This window comes from Pimephales promelas, chromosome 9 (genome assembly GCF_988280905.1).
Source record: "Pimephales promelas chromosome 9, fPimPro1.hap1.1, whole genome shotgun sequence".
In the NCBI taxonomy this organism is placed as follows: domain Eukaryota; kingdom Metazoa; phylum Chordata; class Actinopteri; order Cypriniformes; family Leuciscidae; genus Pimephales; species Pimephales promelas.
Genome location: NC_142777.1, coordinates 30,043,617 through 30,067,928, shown reverse-complemented (window position 1 = coordinate 30,067,928; position 24,312 = coordinate 30,043,617). Strand labels below are relative to the sequence as shown.

General features: G+C 37.7%; 1 protein-coding gene across 3 annotated transcripts in view; it reads left to right on the top strand.

The window, feature by feature from the left end:
* The window catches only part of ldb2a (LIM domain binding 2a), a 55,034-nt gene that overhangs the window by 11,566 nt on the left and 19,156 nt on the right, over positions 1 to 24,312 (top strand). For all 3 annotated transcript variants that reach the window (XM_039648723.2, XM_039648722.2, XM_039648721.2), the window contains exons 2-3: positions 2,263 to 2,365; positions 23,391 to 23,563. In XM_039648723.2, the coding sequence (XP_039504657.1) occupies positions 2,263 to 2,365; positions 23,391 to 23,563 (276 nt within the window). The remainder of the gene's footprint in view (positions 1 to 2,262; positions 2,366 to 23,390; positions 23,564 to 24,312) is intronic.

Genomic DNA, 24,312 nt, shown 5'->3' with positions numbered 1-24,312 from the left:
ACGCAGAGCAGATGAGAACGCTTCTTCAGCGCTGGAAAACAACGCTTCTCGAATTCAAGACTCGGGTGGAAAGGTCTCCAGGGTCGGCCACTGTGGAATGTGACGCTGCCCGAAGTCGACAGCCCTAATTGTAAACATCTGAGAGGGCTTGTGATCTGTCACCAGGCAACATCGGCTTGATGGCAACGTTGGGCTAAACGACGTCTGTTAGAATCAGAGCTCTGTCAATCACAGGACGCCGTGGAGTCTAATTTTACATACGCTGAGGATGTTCTCATCTAGCGTGCCCATCTGATGGAGTGGCCTTAATTTAATTCAAGCGAATTAGTAAATATTTCCATTAGCAGTGGATTTGGAGTTTCTCTGTGCCCTGGATGTACATTATTTATAATGAATTTGGTTGTTGTTGTTGTCGACTTGTAATAACAGTGCACAGGTGCCCTCTACATAACCAGTCTTTAATTAAGGAAAAATCTTTTATAAGCTCTGGGCTCATGCAATTTCAATGCTAGATCGCAGAATGGATGCAAAATGAGCTTTTAATGGGTCATGAACTGCATGTTCTCTGAGGTCCACTTATGATGTTATCAAGATTTTTTGTAATAAGCTATTTTGGTAACACTTTACAATACGGGTGCACTAATATGCATCAATTCATACTTAACTAATGCACAGATAATCATGAGTTAATTTATGACTCATGAAGAACTAAACTATTACTGCATCAGCAACTAATAAAGAGTCAATATGATTTAAGTAGGCATGAAATCAAAAAAAAAAAACTTTTTCTATGTAATACTGTAGTGTTTATTATAAATGATTTATCTGTACACTTCATTATTTTTAAAAAATTCATGTACCCTTATAATCTTTAATTAAAGACATTACCCTTCCCTCCCCCATCAAAACGACCTCTCTTCTATTTCGGTCACGTGGAATGGCGAAAGGTTGCGGCAATCCGTGCACCGCCTCTCAGAAAATCGCAGTCAAATCTGCCTCCATTTTGTATGCAACGCCCAACCTCCAACGATCCAATCAATTCCCGAAGGACGAAATTAAGCTCTGCCCTATATTTTTTTCTAATTTCAGAAGCAGTTTCACTCGGATATACGTCACGGCAAGGAAAAAATCTCAACTTCCGTTTCACGCCGACTTGATCAAGTAATAAATGAATTGCTGTTAATTAAACGTGTTATCATGTTTTAATTCCTTAACATATTTTATTAACTTACAGCGTAAATGAATGTGTTAATTACCACAATTAGTTTACTATTATTTACTATTAGTTGCTGATAGTTTTGTGTGGCCCAACTTACCCAATCCTCCAAAGTCAAACACTTTCTGATATCACTCATTGCATGTGCAACTGCCCCACAGACCTTTGGTGGGGATGACAAAACCCATAACCATAATGACATATTACTTAACAATTAGTTAATAGTCATATGCCTCAACAATTAAAGTCATAACATAATGATATTGCAAATCATTAGCTAATGATTAATTAAAGTAGACAACTGGAAGTTGAAGGGCATAGCGTTGACTAATTGTGGCAATGAACACATTAATTTACACTATTAGTTAATAAAATATGTTATTAAGGAATTAATACATGATTGCATGTTTAATTGCTAGCAATTCATGTATTACTTAATCTATTAATCATATGAAGAGTTCAGATGCAAAAGCCTCTAAATGCCATTTGAAATTTTCTTCTAAAATGGTCATTTTTATCAAGCTTATATATTCAAGTTCAGTAATTTCACTTAAATGACAATTAATAGATAATCCTCGTTGCAATTTAAGTGAAATTAATGAACTTAAATATACAAGCTTGATAAAAATGATCATTCTAGAACAAAATTTCAAATGGCACTTAGAGGCTTTTGCATCTGAACTCTTCATATAGACTATTTATTAGTTCCTGATGCAGTAATAATTGATTAATGGGTTAGTTCTTCATGAGTCATACATTAACTCGTGACTGTCTGTGCATTAGTTAGTGACATGAACTAATGCATATTAGTGCACCCATATTGTTATTTTCTATCCTGTTTTGACCATCTCTTTCAAACATTTCATTTTGATTCGCAATTTTGTCATTGTGACATTGAAAAATATCTTGATATATCTTATTTTTTCCTGGAATATCTTGAATATCTTATTTTTTCCTCCTTTTAAATAGACTTCTAAGACTGACAAAGCATATCACACCATATAATTAACTCCCATTAATTAACCGTGACTCTCCTTCTTCCCCAGGAGAGTGATAGTCTGTGGTGGGATGCGTTTGCTACAGAGTTTTTTGAGGAGGATGCTACATTGACCCTCTCCTTCTGTTTGGAGGATGGACCAAAAAGATACAGTAAGATTTAAACCTTTTTCTTGTCCCATGTTGCCTTGTCTGCAATTGTGCTTGAACTGGTGCCAGTTAAAAAAAACAAACAAGTAAAAGAGTACATGATTGTGATATTGTCTATGGAGTCTGAAAATGTTGGAAGATAAGATACCAGTCTTATAAAAATCAGTAGAGAACTTTGATTCAACTAATCCTGCCAGTTCCAGATTTGATTGACTTTTATTGCTCTTCCAGAGAAAAAGTTTTCAGAAACTGCCCCTAAATGTCACAAGAAAACAACCTATCCCTTGTCATATTGAGAACTATTCTTAGTGTTATAATTGGTAAACTGACAAATTATTTTATCTGCAAGTCTGCTAGAATTTAAATACCATGAGAGAAATGTTTCAGTGAGCTAATGTAGTTTTGGCTAAAGCTCTGCTAGTCTGTCAATTTTTATTTTTGTGGTGGTGGTGGCCTTTTTTTCTCTTCTGCACACTTTCTGTAAGGGATCCACTGAAGGCAAGTTGTATAGAGAACCCAAGTGCAGTTTATTTACTCAAAAATAACATACAACGAGATCAGAACATAAAACAAAGCATGAAACAAAACTGTGGACATGGACTCACGCAACAGAGATTACAGGAAACAATACTTGACCGAGACACATGGCAACCATGAGGGCTTAAATACACAGACTAATAACAGGACAAGGGACACCTGTGAACAATGAACAGACGGTTAACCAATGACAAGGCACATGGCAGGATCACATGACAAACAGGGAATCACATGACAGGCATGGAATATGACATGAACAACCTACAACCTTTTGAAAATGCATATACATCCAATGCACATGGCAGCCTTTAGTGTCAATATAACAGGCTTCGGTTATGGGTAGGTTTAGGTCTGGGGTAGGGTTAGGGTTACACCACTAGGAGGCGCCTTCTGGCCCATATATATCTGCGTCTCATATTGATGCTAAAGGGTGCCATGTGCGTTGGATGTATACGCATTACCAAAAGCGTCAGTATATGACGCCTTGGGATGAGAACGGACTGGAACAAACCAAAACGTGACAGAGACTAGACCAAATCGTCCGTCTCTCTCTCTCTCTCTCTCTCTCTCTCTCTCTACCTCTGTCTCTGATGATTTGAGCTGTGTTGTCTGTCCTTATTGAGTTCTCTGCTTTTGGTTAGTCATGCAGAACACTCTGCCTGTTGCAAAGAATGAGTGAGTCAAACATTGACTGAAGCCCAATCCCTTCCCAGGGGTCTTTGTAGTGCTGCTAGATTTATATTTTTATCATGCCAAATTAATGCCATTTTAGCCTGGATGCCAACCCGAATCCCGCCCACAACATTTTTGTGTCGGGAATTTCGGACTGGACTCGATCCATTGAGGAGTTATTATTATCGGTTCAGAATTAGTCTGGCCAATCAAATTGCCAGGGCGGGCTTTATACGATGATGGACATATGATCTGCAGTTACGTAATCATCACGTTATCAAACGCTTGGGTTGAACTGGTTTCCCTCAAAGATGACTGCAGCTGGAGAATTGAAATGAATAGATTCTGCTATCGCGTCTGTTGTAAAAGAAGTAGACTTTGCATTCATTTTAAAGGGATACTCCACCGTTTTTTTCATATTTAACAATGTTATTCTCTTAACTAAGACGATTTGATACATACCTCTTTTCGACTCGGTGCATATATATCTATGGACTCAGCGCAGTAATATCATCACTCCAGAGAGGGAGATAGGGGAGAGGCTGTATTGTAGTTAGCCACTTTACACGCTTAGAAAAGTTCAGCGTTTTTTTTTTTATTTGTGTGTGTGTCACCATTCTTGGTGGAGTTACACTACTCATGCAACTGTATTTAAATACTGTAGGAAAACTTGGAGGTGTTTGGTCGCTTCTCTGCTTGGATCCTAATGAATGAACTGGGCTAAATTAAATGCTATCAAAGTGTCTCACACGCCAGAGCGATTGAGTGCACGCACTGATACGAGAGATGTATGCATCAACTCGTCTTAGTTAAGGGAATAGTTTAATATGAAAAAACGGTGGAGTATCCCTTTAAAAGACGAACAGAGAACTGCAATCAAGGCATTTGTCGATTGGAAAGATGCGTTTGCCGTCCTTCCTACAGGATTCGGCAAATCTTTATTTTTTCAGCTGGCTCCATTGGTCTCTAAGATGGGACGCAATGAAAACCCTGTGGTCGTTGGGGTTTCTCCTTTGGTCGCAATCATGGAGGACCAAGTAAAAGAAGCAACGCTCATTTTTTTACTACTACTTCCAGTGTGCGTGTTGTTGAGTTCACTTACTGCATTGCTCTGATTGGTTGTAAGTCTATCCAATTGAGTGCAGAGTTGTTGGTTTTTTCCTGGTTCGGTTAAGAAACGCCTCATAATCAAATCGCTATGGAGCAGTATCAGACTCACATTATGACTAGAATATGAGTATGACAGTAGCTGCAGCTTTAGCCTATATTCAAGACATTCATTTTTTGCAGTTTGAATTCTTATAATTGAACAAAGATGTAAAATTCAAACACTAAAATGTTTAATTTGTCATTTAAGATGTATTTACCCCAATATAGTTTCAAATGTTTGTTTGTTTGTTTTTTAAATGTTAAGTCTATATTTCAGTAATCCTCAGTTATAGTGTTTAAAAGTGTAAAGACCAAAATCTTGCATGGGCTCAAGAGGCCTAAAGGGAACCAATCCCCCATATCGATTGAAGGGGGAGTTCAGTCCGTCTCTTGTGACAGCTCATCTTTAGTCTTCAGAAATGACTCCTCTTAGTTTCAGCCACAAACATACACCCTCACTCCATCACTGTCACACACACACACATACACAAGCACTGCATACTACATTTGCTCGGGCCCTTTATACATTTCTCGATCCTCACTCCACCAAGGATCATTAAGGATTTTCTGCTTCAGTATAGCTTTGTATGACTTGCTTGTCTTTGTATGACATGTTTACAGTAATCACTGTTCAGTTTTTATTGAGTAACTCATTCCTCTGCTTTACATTGCAAGATATCAGATATCAAAGATAATCTAATCCACTTTTTGTCTACCATGTCCTGATTTAATGTATTTACCTGTTTATGAATTATTTATGCGAAATAAGGTCATATCGTACGCATCCAGTGTCTCATTTTTAATGCACTCTCTGGAATACTTGATTCTGTGGTCAGATGTTTTACTAACCTGTATAATTGATTTGCTGTCCCTGGTAACCTTAGCGGAAGCTTTAAGATAATCTACAAGTAAACTAATAAAATAATTTAATCATTATGTACATTTTTTTATTTATTTGGTAAGTAGCTGAATAAACAGGAGCAAGTCAATATTGTTAATGGGTAATAACAAGGACTCTGATTGAACATATGTTTTGTTCTTTTAAACTTAGGTTGAATGTGTCAGTCTGAAAGTATGTTATTAAAAATATAAATAATATCTTTGTTTTATTGAATCTTTGTTGAATAAATGTAAAGGCTTAACAATATGATGGTTATAAAATTTCCTTGTAGTTATAAAAACCCTCAGCAGATTCTTTCAGTACTGAGAAATTTCCTCAAAACATTTCAAAATATCCCATACAAGAAGAAATACAAGAGGCATTGAAGCTTAAGATGCTTTGCACTTATATGCACAAACATGTTCGATGTAAGATGTGGGCATTATTTCACCGCAGTGCCATTGTGTTGGGATGGATAATGGATATATTATTGAAATACATTAGTTTAAATGGCCTCACTTTCTCTGTCTCTTTTCTATTTCTCTCAATCTCATTGCAGGACAAGTCTTTTCCTTCTAGTTCACTCTCATTTAAGTAATAATGTATCATAATGTATATGTATTTGTTTAACATTATTATATTTATATCTATTTTAATAAAGTAATTCAAAATAGTATATTTATGTATAATACATCTATAACATATTTTACCCAATATTTTTTTATACTATTTTTATGCACATGTGTCATTAGCTGAGTGATATTAGCTCACAATATCAAACTCCATTGAAATCAGTAGTGGATAGTGGCTTCACGCAAGAGTGTGGACCGTGTTGCTGCTGCCATGTAGACCATTACAAATCAGTCACTTGTGCATTTCCATTACGCCTTAGAAGGCAGCTGTGTATGTTAGTATGTAGGCTAGAGACTTGTAATGTATGTGACTTGGTTTGAAATATACCACCACATTTATCACCTGAAGATAGGAATCTTAGAAATGAACATTTTGGCTCATTGATCTGCAGCACCTAAACCCGAACAGAAGACCATCAACGATACTATAGCCTGTTTCTGTGTTTTTATACTGTGAAAGTGCTTTTTTTCAGTTTCTTCTTCACATTTCTCCTCATGGACATTATTAGCGGGGGAATAATTAATATCTGTTCTGAAACACTGTTCTTGTTTTGATTGAGGCAAGGCGAGGGCGAATTTCAAAGCGTGATGCAATGCCCCTGCAACTGTGACACCCTAGAAAACTTCCACCACTGAACTGCAACACTTCATCAGACAATAACAAACAAAACAAAGAGGAATTTATTAGCAGGAATTTATTTCAATGTCAATTCAAGTCAAAAAGCTGAGGACATTACACTCATTAATTGGGTTCGAATTGAAATAACAAACGTGTTAGAAGCACCCAGTAAAATTTCACTGATCTTGAAGATGATCACCATTTACCGACCTGAGAAACTTGACAATAATTTCAGCAATCATGACACGTGTTCTTTTGTATATTGGTATATACAGTTAATCAGGGCTGTCGATGCACAAAACCTAAGTAGTCGATGCTTTGGGAAACTCAGCCCAGAACTTGTGATGCCCGATTTGAATTTAGTTTTTATGATGAACAAATACATGAGAAACTTGTGAATGTTTCTGTATTACAGGTAAAACATTGTCTATCAAACAGTATCAAAACACCAGCAGTGTACAGTGTAAATTATGGTTAGATTCATGTTGTGTAAAATGAAGTTGAATTGATAAAAACTAGAATTGATCACAATTCTGTTTAATTAGAATTGTGCTGTTGGTGTGCCTGCTACAAAATGGTTATGCTGGGTGGCTATTGCATCTTTTTGTTTGTTTGGGGTTACAAGCGATTTAGCTCTTTTCATGTAGTGTTTTTCACCTATAATATCTGCATAATTCCAACGGTGCATACGCGTCACTGTTTCTGGGTCAATAAGATGCCAAAAGCATACAACAAATTATGCTAATGTACACTTACAGTGTGCTGTAATACCACCAAATACAATGATCCAAGCCTTTATCGTCATACTAAAATTTCAAATGGCCAGACAGGGATTCATCATTTTTTTTATGAAACAACACATTATTGGTGTCCAGGAGGCAGTGACCCCATTTTAATATGCTTAGCTTAAAATGTGTGAAATGAATAAACATACTGTGCTCATACTGTAAATTGCTGTTGAGATGGTATTCTCAATTGAAAGTAGTAGAGGCTTGAACCCGGAAACAGTATTCCTCTTGCCGTGGCTTAAAGCAGATAGTATGGAAGTTTGCCTCTGCATTCATCCCAGTCATCTGCTGCTACATGCTTTCCCAAACCACAATTATGCTTCTGTGATTTTTTTGCATGCAGAGTCCAGTCATTTCGATAGGAATTTAAGTTGGTCATGTGAATTTGCTGAAATTTTGCTAATGTGACCACACTTCTCCTGAGAACAGGCAGAATGAGATATGAGCCGTTCCCACAGTACTCAAGAAAAAGAAACACTATCCATCTATGTAAAGGCTAATGTTTTATGTATTTGTGTACCAGAGAAGAGTGCCTTATTCTAGTATTTGTTGTCAAATTTTATAACATGAGAAATTTTGTCCAAAGAAAGCACACATATAGCCATATAAACTTTACAACCTATAAGTTAATGGAAATGTAATGTGATGCACTTGATGTGTGCTGCATCACCCGACTGCAATGATATCATTCATTTGAAACATTTTAATGAATTGCCAGTCCTAGATTACATAAACCTCTCAAACTTTTTTGAGGTGGAGAGTCTATTGTTTAAGATGACTTGTGAAGGAAAACACAGAGACTGAGCAAGCTGTGATTGACAGTGTGGGGGTTTGAGCAGGCTCAGCTGCAGTCCGGCGCTGGCAAAGACACAGGTCTCCGATGACTGACAGCCCAAGTTTCAAAACAACCTCGAGATGGTCTCGGTGTGTTTTTATACGAGCGCTCTCGTATGGTATATATCTGCGGGTCTGGTTTGATACCGTTGAGATGTTAAATGAATCTGTGCACTGGATGAAAATGCATGTGTGTGCCTAATGGCACTGTTTCTGAGCATATGTGTGTATGTGTGTGGGCAGCAGGAAAAGAGAACAGCTGTGTGATAGGATGGCTCTTTCTCTGCTCTTCCTGCTGTCTCTCTTCTCAACTCCTTATTCAATAACAAAACAATACTGTACTGTCCGTCTGAAATCACCTCCGGATCAGCATCAGACTTGTGCGTGTGTATGTGAGAGCATGCGTCAGTGTGTGCCTGATGCATGCACAGCCATGATACGCACGTGTGTATCCTGCTCTAACCTCATATTAATACAGTTACACAGAAAAGTGTATCCCTGAAAAGTGGTCAATCATGTCAAACTGGTTGAGTGTTTACCGTGTCCATTAAAGCTCTGAATTAGCATGGCACTGTTATTGTAGTGTGTGTGTGTGTGTACATGAGTGTTTCACCCAGGAATGGGGGCAGACATGCAGTCAAACTGCATGGTAGATTTGGTAAATACAGAGTCATGAAAAAATTAGGAGTTATGAGGAGCCTGGTGCACTTTTGAGCCTAGAACCTTCCAGAAAGTCAACATGGCCCATGCATAATGAACGTGAGGCGCTCTCTTCTTATACACTCAGAGACCTTATGGAAAGGACACACAAGCTTTGGCAAGTAGTTTGTAGACGTACACAAACTCTCACAGAGACACATAGCTAGCTATATTGATAATGCATGCATTTGGTCGGGCCCTTTTATAATGGACTAATGTAAAACTAATGGATGGAGGATATATATGTGTGTCATCAGGATATTAAATGTTTATGTAGCTCTGTTTCCCCTCCTCACCGCTGTTGTGTGCCGAATGTGGACTCAGTTCAACCGCAAGCTTCTTGTTTTTCCAGCTTTTTGTTCACTCCTGAACTCCCTTTTTTGGGTTTTTTTTTGCTGAAGTCCTGTTTCCCCCATTGACTAAAACATATCTCTTCTGTGAAAAAGTGCAGTTGTGATGGCCACCAGCATATGTTCTTTTTGACATGTCAGTCTTCAGCAACTTCTTCACTAACTTAACTAACTGGTCAACTAATGTCTCCAGCCATATACACGCTATAGAGATTAAGAGGTTGGGATATATAGGGATATAGATGCGTTGACTCAGCGTTTCGTTCCTATTTTCAGGGAACCTGGTTATATAAACCTGAGACTTTTTTTTTACATTTTTAATTTGTTTATAATCATTCAAAAGATTTTAATAGGCTATATTTGAAAATTTAATTTATTCCTCTGATGCAAAGCTGAATTTTCAGGTGAAGTTAATTCAGTCTTCAGTGACACATGATCCTTTAGAAATCATCTAATATGTATTTGCTGTTCAAAAAACATTTCTTAATCAAGCTACTTAATATTTTTGTGGAAACTGATGCGTTTTTATTTCAAGATTTTTTGGAAGAACTAATGTGATATTATACATCTTTTCATTTGATCAATTTAATGCTGACTAAAAGTATTAATTTATTTTAAAATAAATCTTATTGACCTTAAGTTTTTGAACAGTATAGTGTATAAATTGATATAGGATCAGTGGTTTGGTAGTAAATACAATAAAAGCACTAATTAAATGTAAAATATGTGGTAGAAACCAAATTTGTTATATTCCTCAAGCCTTTATCTTTGTACTTTTTTGATCCTCCTTCCATCATACCCTCATTTTCTGTCGATCTCATCCTCAAGCATCTCTTATTCTACCTGATGTGAGGCATTGTTCCTGTAGGTCCAGCGTCAGGTGCACACAGCAGTGAAGTCAGAGGTTATTTAAACAAACCCGAAAGGGAACCTTCCCTCCAAGTTCATAATTCACTCAAGAGGAATGGGTGGGTGGTTTTGGATTGATCGTGGCACAAAGGGAGGAATTACCTCTTGGAACAAGACTTCCCACATGCTCTTTATCAGCAGCAGAGACAAGGCCATATCTACAGCATCATCTTGAGCCCAGCAGAGGGCTAAAAGAGGCTTAAATGTTGCAATGAATCCCAACAGTGACAATGATACAGACTTCAAGAGTCCTGTGGTGTAACAGAAACTTTGGAGATGTTTCTGACACATGGAATACTTGATGAAGAGATTATCTTGGATCACATTGGGCCTATATCTTCAAAGTAAATGTGCTCCTATTGCGAACAAAAACTTGGTGTTTTACAGTGTGATGCTGTAGCATAACCCTAACCCATAACCTTTTTATGTTCCACAATGAACTTTGAATTCTCTGCAATATGTTCTTTAGTTTCTAGGTGCTTTAAAAAAAAAAACAGAAACTTTCTTTGTTGTGTAATAGGAAAATGTTTAAACAGTTTTAACAGCTTGGTTCGTAAATACTAACACTTACTATATATATATATATATATATATATATATATAAAGACTTGCTGTGTGTACTGTGCTAGACTATCTGGGACTAGTCACAGCACTTGCATAATGTTGCGCTATTGTTGGTTTGATTGCTTATTTTGTTCTCCTCATTTGTAAGTCGATTTGGATGACAGCATGTGCTAAATGATTAAATGTTTTTGTCCATGCCATAAAAGTCAATGGGGTCCAATTTTGTTTTGGATTACATTAACTTCTACAAATGGACAGAAATTGTTGAACTGTTGCCTTCCATGTTTCGCATTTACAAATTTAAGATGCCAAAACTTAGTTATTGCGATAATTTCATATTTAGTATTTGATAAGGCTTAAAAGGCAAAATGTGAGAATCAATCATGATAAAGGTCAAATTTCAATTATTTAGCAACTTAAAAACAACATGAATGATGACCGAAGTTCTGTAAAACATAGGATGGAGCGTCATCCTGCAAAAAAAACTAAGACAAATATACAAATCAATACTATTATTATAAGAAAAGATCTAATAAATATAATCAAGAGCAACACCAGACAGTGAAACCAGACTAGGAAATACCAATAAATATTAGAGAAAATATAGGTTTTAAGAGATTCCTTAAATGCAGATATCTGAAAAAGAAAACCTGAATAAAGGGAAGGTAATCAAAAGCCTTGGTGCACATACTGAAGGTACGCCTTTAGTTTTCTATCACTATTTTGGAACAGTTAGCTGCAGAATGGAGGCTCAAAAGATCAGGTCTGGGTTTCCCAAAAGCATCGCAAGCTTAAGTTGATCGTTGAACAATTGCCACCAATGGTCTCTACGATCAACTTAGGCTTACAAAGCTTTTGGGAAACGCAGTCCTGATATGTAAGTTTAAGGTGAGAAGTAATTCTGGCAAATAAGCAATACAGTAATAAAGCATTAGAGATTATTTTGTGAATAAAAGTGATCATACTTTTGTGGAACGTTTATTTGCTTATCTCGCAATCATCATTGTTTTTCCATTGCATCATATGTTTTGCCATGTTTTTATATGCATTCTATGTTAGTAGTCTGTAAGATCTATATTCTCCTATATCATAATATATGAGCTGTAAACGCTGAATGTGATACTTAGCACCATTTTTTGATTATTTCATATGTCTGGCTTTACATGGTTAAATGTGTTTTTCACTTCCAAAACTTTTCCCCATATATACAGTATTGCAATACTGAACGTGCAACTCTAGCTGTCTCTTATTGAGTCACTGTTTCCATGTTGTTGGAGGATAGAGATTTCAATAAATCAAATCTGGAAGATGATGGGAAGTCATACTGGTTGATACGGTGTTGGTGGCATCAGTCCGGGAGCCCTTGAGGAAGCATGTGCCCCATGAGCAGTGTAGCTGGGCAAAGCCAGCCTCTCCTGAATTATGGATGGAGGGGAAAGGGGGGAGGTGTGGATCAGGACTCATGGGAAAAGCACAGCACGCATTCAGACACACACACAAAGGCAGTGGTGTGAGGCCAAGCGTGTTGTGAGGGCGGTTTTGGGTGAGTGGAGCTGTTCGCCTGTGTCTCGTTTTGGCGCGGATGTCTTCGGGGATTACCGCTGAAGAGGGGAGAATTCGGAATCTATCAGACAGCCTCCCTCTCTCACTCTCTACCCATCCTCCACGACTACATCAATGCAATGAGACCGAGATGTGATGAGTCAGTATATTCTCTGTGGTGTATCACAATCACAATATTTTTATCTGCGGTCAGTTTTCCAATCAGTCACCGTCACACAGATCATTTGAGACTTTCTGACCTCTAAAACAACTCAAACCCACATTGAGATATGACCAAGAGGTTTTTTAGTAGTTCACCTAAAATGTAAAATTAGGTCAACATTTACTTATCCTCTTGTGTGCCAAACCTTTATCCTGTTTTGTTTTCAGTGGAACACAAAAAGAGATTTTTTTGAGAATCGTTATGTGGCTCTTGAAACTTCAGTTCATAGTGAACATATTGGGTCTGGACATATTGAAGCTCCAAAAAAAGCAATAAGCAGAATAAAAGTATCATAAAAGTTGTCGGTATGACTTGGTTACTAAGGTAACCTCAGTTCCCTGAGAGTAGGGGGAAAGTATTGTGTAAGTTAACTGTTTGTGGGTGCTTTGGGTGCTTTTTCAAAATTAATCAAAAGTGCCCTTCTCAGACAAATCTCAATGTTAATATTGTGGTCAATAAAACAAAATGCATTTGATTATAATTAACATGACATTGTGTACACGACCAAAGTACCCTAAGTAACCGAGACGTTCCCTTTCGAGAGGTCTCTCGTATTGCTTAAGTTAGCATACACCATGGAACCTTTCAAAACAGTGTGCGTGCTTAAAACCTAACCCAAAATAGTGCCTAGGGCCAAGATCCTGAGGCTCATAGAAGAGAAAAGTTATGAGTCCTAATAGACCTTTGATTCAGGTTCACCCAAGACCAGATAGACATCAGGCCCTTTAGTTGTGAAGAATTGTGCTTAGACACTTTATTTATACGGAAAGAACCCTTGCTTGTAAAGCGGGAAGGTTCTAGGTTATAAAACCTCATAAATGTGGATGGTCAGGCCCAGCCGGCCGCCAGACAAATATCTTCAATTGGTATTCCACTCGACCATGCCTATGACGAGCCCATGCCTCTCGTCGAATGAGCTCTGATGCCTATGGGACAATGGAGGCCCTTAGACTCATAAGCCAGTGAGATAGCATCAACTATCCAAAGTGACAGTCTCTGCTTCAAATATCACTGATAATATTGTGGTCAATAAAACAAAATGCATTTGATTATAATTAACATGACAATATGTACAAGACCAAAGTACCCTAAATTTACGTTTATTTTTACGTTTCTGTCAGTCTGAAGGTATCGTTGCCATAACGTGTTGCTGTGGTTTGCGTCACTTGCATATTTGGACATTTCTATGATAATGTTTTTTTTTTTGTATACTTTTTTAGTGTTCATTGATGAATAAAAAGTTAAATAGGACAACATTAAATCTTTATTGTCACTTTTTTTTTATCAATTTAGCACATCTTTGCTAAATAAAAGTATTAGTTTTTTTAAAAGAAAGAAAGAAAAAAAGAAAGAAAGAAAGAAAGAAAGAAAGAAAGAAAGAAAGAAAGAAAGAAAGAAAGAAAGAAAGAAAGTTACTGACCCCAAACTTTTGAAAGGTATAATGTATATTGGGCCCGAATTCAAGACAGGAAGCGCTCACTGAGAGTGCTTGCAAATCACCCACTTTCTTGACTGATGCCAGTGCTAGCAAGAGAGCAGTTTTGAGCAAAAGAGTCTTCAGGTCAGCAGACTGAAGCCGCTCGAAAGGGGCTCCTTTCATTTAGAGGTCCCAGATAGGTACAGAGGGGGGTCGAGGTGGGTTTAGCCTTCTGACCCCTTTGAGGAAGCGCAAGACTAGGTCTTTCTTCCCAATGACTGCCCGGCCACATGAGCATGAAGTGCTGTTATGGCCGGCGCATATACTTTGAGCGTCGAGGGGGTGTCTCCACCACCAAACAGGCCGGTAGTGGAGATAGGGGAGTCCAGGAAGGCCAGAGAGTCCTTCCAGAGCCTTTCCGTACCACTTCAGCTCTCACTGGCCGAGCTAACACCGCTGTTGTTCAAGTTGCTTCGGCGCTTCACACCATGGCTGTCCTCTAGGTTTTTCAGGATAACTTCTCCACTCTATGGGCGAGTCTGGTCCTGACCCGGAAGCTTTCAGGGACCTGCGCAGCGCCACAGACCTGGCTTTGAGCGCCACTAAATCAACAGCCCAGGCGATTGCTAGAAGCATGGCACGAAGCGACCTGATTGGTTCACGCATCTTAGCCGCCTCGCCATAGGTTTGTGCAGTTGCCACAGCACATCCAATGAGCACTAGACGCTCAGCTACAGTAAATGTTTGCTTTGCAGCTGCACTCTGTTTTAAAAAATTTGACTTCAATATTCAAGAGAAAAGGAGTTTTTCCCATAGCGTAAGCTTACTTATGCAATAGAGACCTCTCGAAAGGGAACTGTCATACTCATCAGCAGGAAGACCAACCCAAGGGTTTGGGTTGTCCAGGCACTCCAGACAGACATTTTGAGCATAACCAAATTCTTCTTCGCCCTATCAACTATGTATGTCATCATTTCATGTTATCTTTTTTTTTTTTTTTTGCCAACAATATTTTTTATTCTCTGAGATCAATGCACTTCAATGCACGAAAGTTTGAGTGATAGGGAGAAAGGAAGGAAGAGAGAGAAAGAGGGATTGAATTAAAGTTTTATGAAAGATGAATATTTCATATTCTGGGCACTGAATTCCATACTAGTGCTGTGTGTGTTTGCTTGTGTGTGTGTGTTGCCATTCTCATGTTATAGTGTATACGTATAGTAATACAAGTAATTTTGACATCGTAGGGTCATTTTTTGGTCCCCATGAGGAAGCAAACTTACAAATCATGCAGACTCCTCTTTTTTTGAAAATCTAAAATGGCAGAAGGTTTTCTGTGATTGGCAGGTTTAGGGGTAGGGTTGGAGTAGGGGGATAGAATTTACAGTTTGTACAGTATAAAAACCATTACGTCTATGAAGTCCCCATTGATCATGGACACCCAACATGTGTCTGTGTGTTCATTTAGATTCCTCCTTAACTATTTCCTCACTTATTTCCTTGCCTTTACATTTTCAAGGTGATGAAACCAGATTTATATTAGCAAATATACAACCAATTGCTTATATTTATTTTAATTATGTAAATGAAAACAGTGGCATGGCTTATTACTAGACTATAATTTTGACATGCCTGTAAATTTTGAATCGCATATTGTAAACAGCACAATTATTTCAAACAGAGGTTAATAGTTGATTGAACTGGAAACTAGCAAAATGATCAGCTAGATAGCAAAAGCACTACACAATCTTTTGACAAATTATTCTCTCTGGTATATATTATTATTCTTGCTTCACCTCTTCAAGTACTCCTCTTAGAGGGTAAGGCAGCGCTGTATATTCTCAAATCTCTATTTGAACCCAAACCTGATCGTTACCTATTCATAATTCACACTTTGAATCTAACTGTCTCCCCAGAGAGGGTAAAACATGGAGTCATGGGAGCTGCTTTTGCAGTATTATTGTGTGTGTGTAATGTGTGTGTGTGTGTGTGTGTCAGTGCGCATGTGCATGAGAGAGAGAGAGAGAGAGAGAGAGAGAGAGAGAGAGAGAATGTAAGTGTGGGTTGTGTTTTGGAATGGAGCGATTGTCCCCAGAGAGATAATTACTGACAAGGAAGGGCAGGGTGAGAGCTGTTCTGCTCTTTTTTTTATCCTTTTTTAAAACCACATTCTTTTTTGGAACCCTGACTGTGAGTGTCTCGTGCCAAATAAAAATGTTGGATGTTTCTTGCAGTCAGTCAATATTGAAGTCAAATAAGTAAAACCGCAGTTGTGGTGTTTGATAAGTTCACTGTTGTGCCGAGCTTTGACACCCTTTCTTCATTTTTACTCGCTTACACGTTTGTTGCTACAACCTTGTAAGTTCTTACAGCACACTTTATAAATAACAAGCTATTTGTAATGGTGGAAATAAAGTTTAGCTCGCTCAGAGCAGGCTAGATTGTGCACTTTTTGGCCTGCTGTTTGGAAAGTCACAGTGTGACCTAAAAACTGGGTGCAATATTCCCTTCCCATAATGCTGAAGCACAATTAATGATGCTGCTGTTGCAGTTCTTTTCAGCATTTCCTCAGCTCTAAAAATATTCACCTGTTTTTTAATGGGATCTCACCCGGGGAAAGCCATCCCAGCCACTGTTCCAAAACCTAGCGAGATGCCTCGCTGTCTACTTTTTGATCACCAAATTTGGGATAAAATATACTGTATATATTTATAAAAATATACAACAATTTATATGAAAAATATTGATCCAAAACCACAGTAAGACATATATATTGTTTTTTTAAAAAAATTGATCTCAAAAATAAATGCTTATTCATCTATTTCCACCAAAAAAGGATCACGCTCATCACTGAAGACTGCTGAGAATTCAGCTTTTCTGAAGGAATTAAGAATAAATTAATATATTTTGAAATATGTTAATATAGAAAATTTATTTTAATTTGTAATTGTCAACAATATTACTGTTTTACTGTATTTCTGATCAAATAATTGTAGCATTAGTGAGAATAAGAGACTTCTTTCAAAAACAAAAATTCTTTACCAACCCCAATTCTATTATATATATCAATAGTAGAAATTAATAGTTTGGGTTAAATAATCATTTTATTATTTATAATATTTATTTTAAACCATTTGAATTGATTACTTTTTAGTGTTGAATTAATTGTATTTATAGTCAACATTCTCAACCTTCATCTTGTATTTATTTTTTCCACTGAATTTGTCACGGTGCCTTTTGGATTGTCTTCATGGTGAAGAAGCGTCAAAATTAAGTTGCCTATATCATATGATGCAAATGAGACAACAAAAGACAACTCTGATGGGTTTCAGAACTGAGCGTGTAAGTGGCTTTATTATTATTATTTTAAAACCTTTCCAGATGTTTTATTTCTTCTGTGTAACACCAAAAGATGTTTTGAATAGTTATACTTTTCCATACTTTTCCATATATTGAAACCTGAGGGTTTAAAGCTTCAACAAAGAAGCAAAAACATCATATAAGTGATGCACATGACAGTGAGCTGGAAACCACTGTGCTGTGACCAGCTGTGATTCACAGTGAATTCAAGAACTGGATCAGTCTGATTCATTTTTAAGATTTTTGATTAATTTAAATGATGAGATTCAATAGGTTCTGATTGAAAAGAATCTGATTGAATGCAGCAAGAACATATGTCAAAATTGTCAGTGAATATGACTTCAATTTTGGCATCACACACTGTCAGAAAAAAAGGTACGAAAGCTGTCACTGGGACGGTACCTTTTCAAAAAGGTACACTTTTGTACCAAAAGGGTGCATATTGTACCATGAAGGTATCAATATGCACCCTTTAGGTACAAAAGTGTACCATGAAGGTACCAATGTGCACCCTTTAGGTACAAAAGTGTACCTTTTGAAAAGGTACCGCCCCAGTGACAGCTTTCGTACCTCACTTGACCACTTTTATGATACATTTATGGTGCTTTTGTTGTCTTTTTGAAGCTTGAAAGCAAGTACGGGCAGAAAGTCATACGGGTTTAGAACGACATAAGGGTGAGAAAATAATCACAATGGTTTTTGTTTTAATAATCACTTCTGCTGTCTCTCTGCATAACCTTTCTGTCCACCCTCTGTGTCTTTCAATGCCTCTCTCTCTGTCCTTCTCGCCCTCTCCTCTCCGTCTGCTGTGCCACTTGAAACGAAACTCCTCTCCTGTCTTTTTGGCTGCGAGTGCTGGCATCCGTCCTGGAGCTTACGCACAGCGTGAATTAATGTGCCTAATTAACACAACGTTAATTATTTGTAAATTGCGTGTTTGGGTACACATTACTTGAGAGGCATATGTTGCACGACGTGTTAGCCGAAACAAGTGACTGCTTAATCCAATCTCTGGAGTGCTCGCTTCTGTAGATGGGCCAATCAGTCTGGAGTCCCCTCACAACACGCAAAAAGAGCCACACATGCTCAGGCAAAAAAAGATTCAGAAAAACATGTGGGTTATTGTCAGATTCCTACTGAGGCTAGACTGTTTGAAGTGCTCCCTCTAAAGGTAGCAAAGGAAAATCTACATCCCACTAGGACCTTTCGCCCTTTTTTTTTTTTATCTGGCACAATTGATAATGAATAAAGCTTGAAAAAATATGAGCGGGGAGATTAAGCTTTCACTGAAGGAAAGTATTTCCTTTTTATCGGTTATTACTGGCACAAGAAGTTACAGGTTACAGTTACAGGAACACTGAATAAACTAAAAGTGTTTGGTATGGTAATGGAAATGACAATGTTGATATACAGAATTTGGTCTTGGCTGAATAGATCTGCTATGCTGCTACTGTTGGTTATTGCTGCTGCTGCAGAGAAAGTAATTATAATTAATAATTTGTTACAATTATATAGCGCTTTTTCTGGGACCTCAAACATATGGAAGGGGGGGATCTCTTCAACCACCACCAATGTGCATCCACCTGGATGATGCGACGGCAGCCATATTGCGCCAGAATGCACACCACACACCAGCTTACTGGTGGAAAGGAGACAGACTGATGAAGGCAATCAGTATATGGAGATGATTAGGAGGCCATGATGGACAATGGCAAATTTGCCAGGATGCCGGGGTTACACCCCTACTCTTTTGAAGGACATCCTGGGATTTTTAATGACCACGGAGAGTCAATACCACGGTTTAACGTCTCATCCGAAGGATGGTGCTCTTTGACAGTATAGTGTCCCCATTACTATACTGGGGCTTTAGGACCCACACAGACCACAGGGTTAGCGCCCCCTACTGGCCTCTCTAACACCTCTTTCCAGCAGCCTTCTGGTTTTCTCAGGAGGTCTCCCATCCAGGTACTAACCAGACTCAACCCTGCTTAGCTTCAGTGGGCAACCAGTCTTGGGCTACAGGGTGGTATGATGTACAGGACTCGCTACTGCCAATACATACAAGTAAGACATGCTGCTGCTGTACAATATAGCGTACATGAATCACCTGTAGCAGATCTATACAGGTGGAAGTGGGGAAGGAGTTTCTGAAAGCGTTCTGCACTGCTAAGACACACTTGCTCATTGGCTACTGATACATCAGGAACCAATCAGCTGTGCCCTATATGATTCCAAGCATTTGAGTTAAGGACCTATTAGCCTGCACCATCTAAAGTTACAGAACTTTGTATATGTTAAAAAAACACAAATATATTTTATGCCCCGGTGAGAAAAAGTAGCGCAAAAGTAAAGTAGCGCATTCCATTCCATAAAATGTAATGCAATTAGTGACTTTTTTTGGAGTAACACAGAATTGTAATGCATTACTTTAAAAAGTAACTTAAGTCGTATTTATAGAATATTTAAATTCTCTATTCCAGTTGATGTCAATCCCTGGATAATTCAAGAAATTTTCATTAAAAAATTTGTCAGCAGTTGAAAACCAACTGAACTCCTGAACTCCTGGCAATACCATGTATTTAAAGACTGGATGTATTTGATGTTAGAATAGACCAATTGGTTAAGGTTTGTTTGGTTAGCACAATCCAGTTATTCCTTGATAGCTTTCACTAGGAATTAAAGAGCTCCTTGTGTGTTCAAGCTGCCCTGGCACCACCATGCATACACACACACACACACGCTCGTCTGTTATTTTAGTTTTCGCCGGTGTGTGTGAGTGTGTCTGTGATTTTATGCCATTTGGTTAGGCATTGCATCCGCCATGCCACAGTGCTCTAGAACTTTAGCAGGCAGTCAGGTGTGCCTGCAGAAACAACATCTCCCTTCAGCATGACACCCCTCGCTGTCACCCTGCCTGTCAGCCTTTCATTTTGCATCTCTCTCACTTTCTTCCTCTCTTTCCCTCCCTGTAGCGCTTTCTGTGTGCCTTTTTTTCCATTCATGATCATTTCATATTTATTTTCACTGTCCCTTCGAAGCGCTCTACCTTTCTCTTTCTCGCACTCTCTCATTAACAGTCAGCTCTCGTGGTCGGCTCACTCTGTGTCTTAACCACTAGGGAGACCTTCATTTATACGCTCAAGCTAGGGCTCTCCCTCCCTCTCCTCTTTTCCTCTTCTCCCGTTTTTCTCACTCTCTCCCCCTGCCAAGTATTTATGTGTTGATTTAGTCATGCCAGACTTTAGCCAATTTACGAAACAGGCCGCGTTTGCAGCTGTTTCATTTTCTCCTCCTGCCCGTGCAGTTTTAACCAGTGGCGGCAGTGGCATCTGTCTTAAGGGAAGCTGGGTAAATGAAGTTCTCTCTCTCTCCTTCCCTTCACCACCCCCGTTCCGCTCCCTCAGGGCTGGGGGCACAAACATAATTTCTCTCAAAGGGGAGTTTGACTGTAAGATGGATTATTTCTGCCTGAAATCAGACGCTAAGCTGGATAAGGCTGCTCGTCCGTTCAGTTTCAATATTAAAATGATAAGTTAAGACTGCAAAGCCACTTGCAAAAATTACAAGTTGTTTCTGTGGGGACGCTAGTCCCGAGGTAAATAGCGTTCGTCAGCTCCAGATTGCATCCAGCCTCTCACAGAAACTTCAGATTCCCCAACACCTGCGATGAGACGACTAAACGCCTGTGAAGAGACGTTATGCCCTAAATTAACACATGATTATCTAACTGTTTTTTCTATGCACTTTCTGTAAAGCTGCTTTGAAACAAGATGTATTGTGAAAAGCGCTAAATTTGAATTGCATTGAATTGAATTTCTGCGGGCATGTCTGCTACTTTCTTGGCCAAAGATGTTTTTTTTAAAGCTTTTCATTAGGTGACTGTGTGTTCATTTTGATTTTGTTTTTGAAAGCAATTGGTATTTTTAATTCAGCAAATGCTTTAAAGTGATCAAAATTGACAGCAGAGATTTTTACATTGTATCATGGTTTTCCCAAAAATGTTAAGCAGCACAACTGTTTTCAACATTGATAATAATAGGAAATGTTTATTGAACATCAAATCTGTATATTAGAATGATTTTGAAGGATCACGTGACACTGAAGACTGGAGTAATGATGCTGAAAATTCAGCTTTGGAATAAATGACATTTTAAAATATGTTTATTATTTAATTTATTATATATAATATAATTATATATAATAAATTAAGTTTGTCTACCCCCCATTTCTATTACTCAATCCAAGAAGCATAACCCTGACTAAATCTTCTTAGCTTTACCAAAAATTCAAGTTTATTATTCTCTCTCCATTGTAATTCATTTAGTTAATTCTATCTAAATTTAGTGAGACCTATGTTAAAGTTAAAAAAAAAACTTATTTAGATACATTTAAAATATAAATCTTACAATTTTGCTTCCCAATTAAATTTATTGACGTTTTTGAGGTTGTTTGTTGAAACCATGATTTGAAATGATTTGTTACAGGGCATACTTTCTGGATTTTCTTTTTTTACATATATATTTAGTGAAGCAAGAATATAAGAAGAACCATGCAGATATTCCCGAGGCCACAAGTCCAGACAGGGGCTCTGTCTTTGTTCATTGTTAAACAACAACAAAAAGGTTGCATAATTATCTCCAGCTGCAGGGAAGAATAAGTATTCCAACTTAACTTTTTGTGAGACCTCAGGCATGTTACTGTAAACAGTTTACAAAAATAAATTAACATACTTCATATCAGTTAGACTAATCTTTAACCATTGTTAACAAACAGTTCCCAGTCTTGGTGTAGGAATGAAGGATCCTTTCATCTGTGATCTGTCTTTTTCAATTCATTAGTTTTATATTCTGTCACAGAATATTTTCAATGTTGCTTCATGACATCATCACAGAGCCCAGTTTAACTTTTAGGGGGCCAACTATATTGTACGTTCAGTGATTTGTGTACATATATAAAGCACACGCATTTTCGAAGTAGACAACCAGATACATTGGGATAATTGGCAAGAGGCTCTTAACAGATGTTGTTTGCCATTATTTGTATGGAAATACATTTTATTTGTGTCATTTTATTGTGTGATTGTCCAGCACATTGGTCAACATTACGTTGTTTTAATTGTGCTTTATAAATAAATCAATTATGAATGTTGAGGAGTCAAATCCAGGGGTTTGCCACCCCAAAATCGAACATTCCAGCTTACAGGGATCATTCTCAGAACTTTGGCTAACATTGTTGAAAGGTTCTCTTCTCAAGTTATGAACAAACATTCCTCCAGTATGGTAATAGGATGTGCATTCAAAGTTATCTGTTCTTTATTAATGTTCTCCACAAAATTGTTATTTGTACATAGTTCATGCAACATATTCCCTTAAACGTTTTTAGTTGGACGTTTGTCTAAAGATTGTTACTACTTGTTTCGGAAGATTCATAGAACATTCCAAAGCAACATACTCATAATGTTTGCAAAATGTTTGCTGTTTTTCCCCCCCACAGAATCAAGTAAAAATGTTTTTTTTTTTAAATTCAGAAATAACGTTACTAACGTTAATGGGAATGGGAATAAAATTCTCAGAACATATTTTTGTTAGTGGGGATACTATGAAAATGCTGCAAAAACAAAAATACTTAATGTTAAAAATAGAAACGTATAATTAAAATGTGTGCTTGAACTATGATGCCACATATTTGTGAAAACTGTAGAAACTGAAAGGACTAAGAGTTGCAAGAAATGTGGGGGATCAACATCTTACTTTACTAATAGCGCAACAAACAGTGAAAAAGTTGAGACATTTCGAGTCATCTAGTAATGCATTAAAATGAAATGCAATGTAAATGACATCTTATCTCCCTCCTCAGCAATCGGGCGGACCCTCATCCCTCGTTACTTCAGCACGGTATTTGAAGGTGGCGTGTCAGACCTCTACTACATCCTGAAACACTCCAAAGAGTCCTTCCACAACTCCTGCATCACTGTGGACTGCGACCAGTGCACTATGGTCACACAGCACGGCAAGCCCATGTTCACCAAGGTAAAGAAGGGTGTGTGTGTGTGTGTGTGAGTGTGCAAGCTTGATAATGTACTACTTTAATCACGGCTATTATTCTATAACAGAAGTGTTTACTGATGGAGGTTAGGACTCTGCTGAGAAAGCTCTTTATGAATCTATTACTCAGCGCTCACTCTGTGTATACAGTGTATTGTCAAATACTTTTGACTGGTTTCATAGTCATGGTAAAAAAAAAAAAGCTCTTTATGAATCTATTACTCAGTGCTCACTCTGTGTATACAGTGTATTGTCATATACTTTTGACTGGTTTCATAGTCATGGTAAAAAAAAAACAATAAAATCAAGTTGGTGAGATTTCATTTTCTGCATGGTCTGAATACACTAAAACTAGGACACTAAAGCAAGCATAATACAGACTTGCATTTGAAATAGAAATAGACAAAATTAGGTGTCAGCTAACTGTTTAATGATTGAATATGGTTTTATTGTATTATTTTATTTTATTAGTCACTTAGTTTTATTAGTCACACCCTGTTGACATGTTTATGCCTCGGTCAGTGGAATATAAGATATAGGTACTTGAATTCCTGCTGTCTTAATAATAATAATAATAAAACGTTGTTATAGTAATAAAAATAACAAAAAGTCATAGTATTATGAAAAAAGGTGAAAGGTCATCAGCCCATTGTGGTTTTGGTGTAATGTCACACCCTGAATGGTTAAAAAATGACTTGAGTGGACATCATGCATCAGAGCCGGGTTAAACCACT